This window comes from Oryzias melastigma, linkage group LG15, assembly GCF_002922805.2.
Source record: "Oryzias melastigma strain HK-1 linkage group LG15, ASM292280v2, whole genome shotgun sequence".
NCBI classification, from domain to species: domain Eukaryota; kingdom Metazoa; phylum Chordata; class Actinopteri; order Beloniformes; family Adrianichthyidae; genus Oryzias; species Oryzias melastigma.
In genome coordinates, this window is record NC_050526.1 from 31,126,893 (window position 1) to 31,136,271 (window position 9,379).

Below are 9,379 nucleotides of genomic sequence, written 5' to 3' on the forward strand. Positions count from 1 at the left end.
TCGCCCCCCACCGAGCCGGAGAACGGGGGCTACCGATGCCGGCCCTCCCCCTGCCAGGGCCTCCCCCACAACACGGTGATTGAATACTTCTGCGACGAGGGCTTCGCTCTGAAGGGGGGCGAGAAGTTCCGGACCTGTCAGGACGGGGAGTGGGACCACAGCCTGCAGATCAGCTGCCGGCCGGCGCCAGGTCAGCCCGCCCCCCACCCACCCTCACCCCGGGCTTACACCGCCAGCGTCACGGCTTTGTTGCGTCCGCCGCAGTCTTTTCGTAACAGTAAAAGTGCGAGAGGAACTTCCACTGCAGGCGTTCACGTCCTGCGTCTGCGGACTGACCTCTGCGTCGCTGTGAATCCTTTTTGTTTGGTTCAGATTTTGACGGACGCCTCAGCTGATCGTCATCACTTCCTGTGAAGTTGAGCGAATTTAAAGTGCATCCGGTATATTTTCAAAATAAAACGAACTTTCCGCTGAACTCGCCGGTTTCAGCGTGTCGTAAACATTACGTAGTTTAGGTGTTACTCAAAGTGTGTTGCAGCACAGCGTCGTCAGTCATCACCATGGAAACGAGAAGCTGATCATAGAGATCCAGCACTACTCTGTCTGGGCTGAGCTTTCATCGGCTGTAGCTGGAGCAGCAGCGGTGTAAGCCTTCGGCTGTAGCCAGTCCACTCCCGCGACGCAACGAAGCCGTGACGCTATCGGCGTAAACCTGGGGTCAGGTCTTCATGTGTTTGTGACCCCCTGCAGACAAGGAGCCCGGCTCCCCCCTGGGCGTCCCCACGCTGACTGTGGTGGCGTCCACCGCCAGCTGCGTGGCGCTGATCCTGCTGCTGGTGGTTCTGTTCGTTCTGGTTCAGCCCAGACTCAAGTCCTTCCATCACAGCAGGTACGTCCCCCCCTCCCCCTGGAGCAGAGTGCCGCTGACCGCCGTCTGGTTTCATCCTCCATCCTTGTCTCAGCAGGAGGGGGCAGGGGGTGTCGGGCCAGCCCTGCTCCATCATGGTGGGGGGGGTCCAGGTCTCTCTGCCCTCCTATGAGGAGGCCGTCCACGGAACCGGCGGCCCCTGCTCTGCACAGACTCCTGACCCCGTCTCGGGGGAGGTTCCTCGCCGAGCCGTAGGGGGCCAGGTTTGTGGCTCCACCCACCAGCACAGCGACCCAGATGACAGCGTCCCTTCCACCTCCTTCTCCTACCTTGGTCAAACAGAGACGGTTCTCCTTCACCGGGCCCCTTCGGCCTCGCCTGGAAACCCCCCCCAGGGGGCGAGTGCTGGCCCCCTGCCCTCCCGCAGAGGCTCTGGAGACGGCGACCAGCAGAGTCTGCTGTCTGCCACGTCTGCAGAGGAGTTCTCTGACGGTAAGAAGACCCGGAACGATTTACAGACGAACGTGAATGTCACAAAATCTGAAATAATCCAGACTAATCCAGATTATAGATAGTCCTGGGTTTGGGAATGTGTGATTATGTTCACATAATCTGAAATAATCCAGTAAATGGCGTGGTAAAATAGCTCTTTCTACCCTCCTTCAAGGGCCCAAAGCGCTTTACAGTCACAGACCCATTCACACACACAGTCTTTAATCCAGATTAAAGATAGTCCTGGGTTTGGGAATGTGTGATTATGTTCACATAATATGAAACAATCCAGGCTAATCCAGATTAAAGATAGTCCTGATTTTGAGAATGTGTGATTATGTTCACATAATATGAAATAATCCAGATTAAAAGTAATCTTAGATTTGGGAATGTGTGATTACATTCACATCAGCTAAAATAATCCATGCTTTAATCAATTTTAAATATAAAATTTTGAGTTTGGGAATGTGTGACATTCACAATAATCTGAAATGGTCCTGACTTTAATCTATATTAAAGATAATCCTGGGTTTGGGAATGTGCGACAATCACAGTAATCTGAAATAATAGAGACTTTAATCCAGATTAAAGTTAATCCTGGGTTTAGGATTGTGCGACAATCACAGTAATTTAAAATAATCCATATTAATGGTAATCTGGTCTTGGTTCAGAATCTCTGACGGTTCTGTTGTTCTCCTGTAGATGTTCCTCTGTTGAAAGACGCATGAAGACGGCCTGCTTACACCCTCCACCCCCTCCACAAGTCTCAGTCCCCCCCCACCTCTGCATTGTACTGCGGTGAGTTCAGGGACCAGGACCTGGGTGAGACAGAGCATCCTTCTTACCGGTCCCTCCTGGGGGTCATGCAGCTGTGATGGACTTGAGTCAGAGGAGACGCTCAGCAGTCTGACGGTCTGTCAGGACTCTGTTCCTCCTGCTGAACCTCCTTCTCTATGCAGACGCTCTGCTCCTGTTTCTGCGCTGATGATGGAGAACTGCTTCTCTGTAACTTAGAACTCTCCAGAGAGGCCAGTTCTTGTTTCTGTTCTAATGCTTCAGACTCTTTTGTGGGGAGAAAATAGTAATTTAAAATGTGTATAAAGTCTAATTTAATTTGAATGTCTGTACATAACTTTCTAATTAAAGCTTTCTTCTGAACCTGGTCTGGTTCTCTGGTGGTTCTGGTGGTCCAGGAGGTCCACTCAGGCTTGGAGACGAGATCCTGTACATGTCAGCTGGTCCTCCATGCAACTCTTTGAAATAACCTTTATTGATAAAAGAATAGAAACAGGAAAAAAAACTCTACAGGGTGAATGAACAGAACATGAAACCATCGTGTAAACAAATGTTTAAAAATGTTTTCATTCAGGAATATAGATTCTACTGGATTCATTGTACTTGAATAAAGTTACATATTTATTTAATTCACACAAAAAATGTGTGAAAAATAAAAGAGAATCGTCTGCCTTCTTTTTTTGGAGCAGAAACATGCAGATGTATTTTTCTAGAGGATTGTTTTCTTTGTTTCTGTCTGGATCAATACAGACTCTGATCATTTCAATCATGAACGTTGAGATACTAATGAAACTATGGTAATCATGTGTATTATTGATCTGATGTTATTGGAAGTGTTCTGATCATGATCCAGATTGATCCTCATCAATACAAGATTTAAGCTGATCACATAACAGTAAATATTCAGTCTGGGGGGGGGGTATGAATAACTGGCTCCATCAGACGTTTCCTCACCAACTTCCTCCAAGTGGACGTCCTGGTCACGTTCTTTGGAGTTTCTCTCAGTTAAAATCCTGAAATATTTCCCTGTTAGAATCTTTATATTTATGGAACATCTTTATGTTGGAAATATTTCTATCATCACACATTCTATCATTTTGATTTTAAATGTTGACTCTATTATTAAAACTACAGTCGTTCCGTTCCGACAGAACAGAAGAAATTTAGCTTTTTTAAGTTTATTAAATTTATATGGCGCCTAAAAATGACCTTAGTCGAACAAGGCGCCGCACATTAAAAGTTCAAAGAACAATAAAATCTCAGCTAAAAAGTTAAAAACAGATAAAAATGGAAATAAATGACACTATATAAAAACACCGGATAGAAACAAAGATACAACAATAAAACACACCAGCAGAGTCTCATACAGTGTCAAATGCCTGGCGGTAAAAATATGTTTTTAGAAGTGTTTTAAAAATGGGCAGTGAGGACGCCTTTTTGGTAAAATGTCTTTTAAAGACTTTTATTTTGAAAGGGTTTCCCCAGAAACGTCATATTGACGTCATAACCGGCTAGCTGCGTCCGGAAAATCTCTTTAAAATCAGTTTTTTTTACACCAGAACATTTATTCTTAATAAATAAATCCAGTCTTCTTCATTTCGGGGATGAATTTTCACGTGAACATTTTCCCGCCGCTCTCCAGCTTTGTTCTTCTCTGCAGCCTTACGTCACAGGTCACGTGCTCTCCCTAAACCGAGGCTCCATTTTGTTTTTGTCATCTTCGCGGGAGCATCACATCGATCCTTCCAGGTCGTCTGCAGGTTTGTTCGCCGCCGTATCTGCGCCTCGCGCGCTTTGCGCGCACGTGCCGCGGCTCACGCCCTGCTGGCACGTGCGCGCTGATCTGTGCGTGAGTGGCGCCTCAGAGTGCGGTGTCTGTGCCCGCAGTCTCCGGGATGAGCGGGTGTCGCATCTTCATCGGCCGCCTGAGCCCGTCCGCGCGGGAAAAGGACGTGGAGCGGTTCTTCAAAGGCTACGGTCGCATCCGGGACATCGACCTGAAGCGGGGCTTCGGCTTCGTGGTGAGTCCGGAACTGGGTCAGCGGGTCCTGGGGGGCGGGGGTGGGGCCGCGCCGCAGCCGCCTCCAGGGGGCGCGCAGCGCGTTCATGACGGAGAAAACATCCGGAACCGACTCGTCCGGTCCAGTCTGTAGAGTCTCTCACACAGACTGGACTGACTGTAATAAACGAGGGGGGCAAACACCCCCCACTCCAACAGACTCACTAAATACAGATTCATCGATAACTGATCAGGATTATTGATGAATCCACTGATCGATAATCCTGATCTGACTCCAGTCTGTAGAGAAATCAACGTTTTGGAATCAGGAAGGATTTAGCCGACTGAAGGACTGACGATCTAGATCAGGGACGGAACTCCGGTCCTCGAGGGCCACTGAGGGCCTCGAGGACTGGAGTTACCAGAGGATCCGAGTCTATCGGGTCAGATCTACACAGAACCCGTTTACCTGCAGAACCTTTTTACCACCAGAACCTTTTTACCTGCAGAACCTTTTTACCACCAGAACCTTTTTACCAGCAGAACCTTTTTACCATTAGAACCCGTTAACTAGCAGAACCCGTTTACCAGCAGAACCTTTTTACCAGCAGAACCTTTTTACCACCAGAACCCGTTTACCATTAGAACCCGTTAACTAGCAGAACCCGTTTACCAGCAGAACCTTTTTACCACCAGAACCTTTTTACCACCAGAACCTTTTTACCACCAGAACCTTTTTACCACCAGAACCCGTTTACCAGCAGAACCTTTTTACCAGCAGAACCCGTTTACCATTAGAACCCGTTAACTAGCAGAACCCGTTTACCACCAGAACCTTTTTACCAGCAGAACCTTTTTACCAGCAGAACCTTTTTACCACCAGAACCTTTTTACCTACAGAACCTTTTTACCACCAGAACCTTTTTACCACCAGAACCTTTTTACCACCAGAACCTTTTTACCACCAGAACCTTTTTACCAGCAGAACCCGTTTACCATTAGAACCCGTTAACTAGCAGAACCTTTTTACCACCAGAACCTTTTTACCACCAGAACCTTTTTACCACCAGAACCTTTTTACCAGCAGAACCTTTTTACCAGCAGAACCCGTTTACCATTAGAACCCGTTAACTAGCAGAACCCGTTTACCAGCAGAACCTTTTTACCAGCAGAACCTTTTTACCACCAGAACCTTTTTACCAGCAGAACCTTTTTACCACCAGAACCTTTTTAACTACAGAACTTTTTTACCACCAGAACCTTTTTACCACCAGAACCTTTTTACCACCAGAACCTTTTTACCACCAGAACCTTTTTACCTACAGAACCTTTTTACCAGCAGAACCCGTTTACCATTAGAACCCGTTAACTAGCAGAACCCGTTTACCAGCAGAACCTTTTTACCTACAGAACCTTTTTACAAGCAGAACCTTTTTACCAGTAAAACCCGTTTACCTGCAGAACCCGTTTACCAGCAGAACCCGGAAGCAAGTCCTTTAGAGTCTCTCGGTCTCCATGGCAACGTGTCGGTCCTGCATGGATTATTTAAAGCTTCACTTTTGGGTTGAAAGTCCATCTACGAGACTAACGAGGTTCTGTCCTCCAATCAGAGCAAAACATTCAATAATAAACTTCTTCACCTTTCGGGTCGCCACAGCAGAACAGCACCAACTGTTTTCAGTTTTTACGCCGGACGTCTGTTGAATTCCTTTAGCCGACAGCTCATGAGCGCCCTCTGTCGCGAGAGAGGCGGAGCGTCAGAGAGGCGGAGCTTTAGTGAGGCGGAGCGTCAGAGAGGCGGAGCTTTAGTGAGGCGGAGCGTCAGAGAGGCGGAGCTTTAGTGAGCAAGGCGTCAGAGAGGTGGAGCTTTAGTGAGGCGGAGCGTCAGAGAGGCGGAGCTTCGAGTCAGATCTGAATTGACATAAGAACTAAATCAGCTCAATGGTTTGAATGAATCTCGGTCTGGAGATCTCAGGGTAACTCACGATGCTCACGATACCGATAGTATCTCGATATGGCAAACATTGCAATAATTAATATATTACCTTAGTAATCTATGATATATAACTATTTTTACAAACAAATGTATCTTTTCTAGAACAATTTGTTCATTTACGCTCTATCCAACATTAAAATAAAATTATCAATAAATACTAATGTGTACAATAACTACATACATTTCAGTTTTAAGAACCAAAATTCAGAGTATATCAAATAATCTTTTCACTTTCATCTTTTGCCAGATCATTATTATTATTGAGGAACTATCTGAACTTTTAGCCGGTTAATATACTGCGGTGAAGTTAGTTTTAGGTTTGACATTCGCTCTGTTCATATTTAGGGACCGTCAACAAATGACAGAATGTGTCTTCAATAGCTCTTAAAGTATTGGATTGAATAGAAGAACAGACTAACAACTATCTATAACAGCAGATTACATTAGCTTTTGATGCTTTTTCTAATTTTAGTCATTTTTTTAGTGTAAATTTTCACGTTTTTCTTCAATAGATTTGGACCAATTTGGTCTAAAAATCTAGAAAGCTATTGAAGAAAAACATGAAAACCTACACCAAAAAATGGACTAAAATTAGAATAAATCAAAGGCTAATGTAAACTGCGGGAGGTCTTAGTTCTAAAGGGTTTTGGTTAGATTTGGTCCAATACATTAAGAGCTATTGAAGAAACATTCGGTCATTCGTTGACATTCCCTAAATATGAACAGAGCGAATGTCCAACCTAAAACTAACTTGGTTAACATTATAATATCATTGTTTTCTTACAGTGCTTGTATCCATATTCATTCATCCTTCTTTTATTAAAATTTCCTGCACTCATCTTTGATAATCAACACTTTAATCACGTGCTCCACGTGTGAACCACTTCCATACACACCTGTTGGATCAACGACCTGCACATCACACTCGGATGGTCAGACGCAGCACTAGAATCAGGTGTGTGGACAGGTTACTGCTGTTCCCGCCCTCACGGTCTGCTTCTACTTTAGAAAAATACAGACACGGCTCGGACCTTTTTTCTGGCGGCCGCTCTGCCTCCCGCGTGCACGAGGAGCCCCGCCCCTCCCCCCTGCATGTGGAAAAGGAGCAAAGTGGACTCCGTGTTCGCGCTGTACGTGCGGCCACGCATCTGTTTGGGCTAAAAACTAATTGGCCCGTATAAATTGATGACGGGTTCGCTACGGTGTCCCTGCTTTTGACTGCTGTGCGAAGCGAAGCGCCCCCATGTGGACTTCTTTGTATTATTTTAGGAAACCAACTCAGGGAAAGAGAGGACCGGTAATCATTCGTGAGTTGAAATATCACGATGGCTCGCCATACCGATATTTTGTCCCTCCTCTATTTAAATCATGAGTATGCGCAGGATCAGCTGAAGGCTCCGCCCACTTTGCTGAATCCTTCCATCCTGACGGCGTTCCAGACGGACGACCCTCTGAACCATCTAGTCACTCTGAGAAACTCCTCAGCTCTCACCGTCATTTGACCTCGGCCCCGCGTGTGTTTGCAGGAGTTTGACGACCCCCGAGACGCCGAGGACGCCGTGTACGAGCTGGACGGCAAAGAGCTCTGCAATGAGAGGTGGGTACGCCATCCAGGCGGGGGGAGCATTCACCTGCCGGACTGTCCTGACTTTGTGCTTTACGCCAGGGTGACCATCGAGCACGCCCGCGTGCGCCTGCGGGCGGGCCGCGGGCGCGGTGGTGGTGGCGGCGGCGGCGGCGGGCGATTCTCTGACCGTTACAGCAGAGGCTCCCAGAACAGCCGCAGGTGAGGTCGCTCAGACAGTCAGCCCCGCCCTCAGGTACCCGTGCTCACCTGTGCCTCCCCCCAGCCGGAACCCCCCTCCCATGCGGACGGAGAACCGTCTGGTGGTGAAGAACCTGTCGTCGCGCGTCAGCTGGCAGGTTGGTGTTCATCGTCTTTGTCGCTCAATCCGCTAATCTGAGGTAATCTGCGGCAGATTCTGACAGGTGTTGTTGTGATGTCACCTTGTAACCATCTCTCACCTTTGTCCGCCAGCCTGACGGTTGTGTCATGTGGAAGAGCTCGTTAACCCTTCAGGGGGGGTTCAGCCAGTCTGTCCTCCTAGTTGATGCCTGCTGGTCATGTGGCGCTCGCTCCACATGGGGGCGCTGGCGCCTTCGCTCGCCGGCGACGCGGCGTGTTTGAGGGCGTGAGAGAGGAAACAGTTGAGAGAGGAAAAATCGAGATGGTGGCGTATTGATCGATGGTTGGTTAATTTGAGGGGCGTCGATCAATCCCCCCTCCCTCCCCTCACTGTGGCGTCCACTGCTTATGCCGGGCTCGGAGAGCCCCCGCCCCCAAAGGGTTTCGCTCTCAGGTAGTAGTTTCCTCTCTTCCACCCTGTTGACTCTTTGCTAGGGGGGGGCGCCACAGCGGCGGCGGCGGTCCCAAAGCCGAGCCCTGCGCCTTCTTGTCTGGGGTGGGGTGGGGGGTCCTGTTGCCTTAGTGAAGTCAACTTTGAGTGCATGTGCGCGTGCACGAGCGGCGCCCTGACCCGCAGCTCTCCGTGTTTAGGACCTGAAAGACTTCATGAGACAGGCCGGAGAGGTGACCTTTGCTGACGCCCACCGCCCCAAACTCAATGAAGGGTAAGCCCCTCCCCCACAGCGTGCTCCTAACAAAGCCTGACTTTAACCCCGCCCCCTCTGCCCCAGCGTGGTGGAGTTTGCGTCCTACAGCGACCTGAAGAACGCGCTCGACAAGCTTTCGGGGAAGGAGATCAACGGCAGAAAGATCAAGCTCATGGAGGCGTCCAAGAAAAGGTCGGGTCTCTTCTTCTGTGGTTTTCCTCTGAACCGTCTGCTCATGTCTGAACCGTCTGCTCATGTCTGAACCGTCTGCTCGCGTCTGCTCATGTCTGCTCATGTCTGAACCCTCTGCTGGTGTATCCTCTTGTCCGCAGGTCCAGGAGTCGCTCGCGCTCCGACAGCTCGTCGCGGTCCCGCTCACGTTCCCGCGGCCGCTCCCCGTCTCGCTCCCCCAGGCGCTCCCGCAGCCCGACCAAGGCCCACCAGCGCTCCCGCTCCCGCAGTGCCTCTCCTGCGGGGGGCGCCTCAACCCCCAGCCCTAAAGATGCTAACAAACACTCCTCCAAGACCAGCAAGTCTGTGACGCCCACGTCCCCCCCCCTTGCCCAGAGGGCGTCCCCCTCCCGCTCACGGTCCCGCTCTCGTTCACGCTCTCGCT

The 9,379-nt window shown here is 49.1% G+C and overlaps 2 protein-coding genes across 2 annotated transcripts in view; both read left to right on the forward strand.

Annotated features, from left to right (window-relative positions):
- Positions 1-2,523, forward strand: part of susd6 (sushi domain containing 6) — a gene marked incomplete at its 5' end in the record, with an annotated part of 4,156 nt that extends 1,633 nt beyond the window's left edge. Inside the window, 4 exons of the mRNA XM_036215622.1 lie at positions 1-190; positions 751-889; positions 963-1,360; positions 2,063-2,523. The exon at positions 1-190 is cut by the window's left edge and continues 1 nt beyond it. Coding sequence (XP_036071515.1) covers positions 1-190; positions 751-889; positions 963-1,360; positions 2,063-2,088 — 753 coding nt within the window. The remainder of the gene's footprint in view (positions 191-750; positions 890-962; positions 1,361-2,062) is intronic.
- Positions 2,524-3,644: 1,121 nt separating this feature from the next.
- srsf5b (serine and arginine rich splicing factor 5b) overlaps positions 3,645-9,379 on the forward strand; it is a gene marked incomplete in the record, with an annotated part of 6,109 nt that continues 374 nt past the window's right edge. The window contains 8 exon segments of the mRNA XM_024264032.2: positions 3,645-3,915; positions 4,043-4,176; positions 7,677-7,747; positions 7,817-7,936; positions 8,001-8,073; positions 8,708-8,781; positions 8,848-8,955; positions 9,096-9,379. Of these exon segments, the coding sequence (XP_024119800.1) occupies positions 4,051-4,176; positions 7,677-7,747; positions 7,817-7,936; positions 8,001-8,073; positions 8,708-8,781; positions 8,848-8,955; positions 9,096-9,379 (856 nt within the window).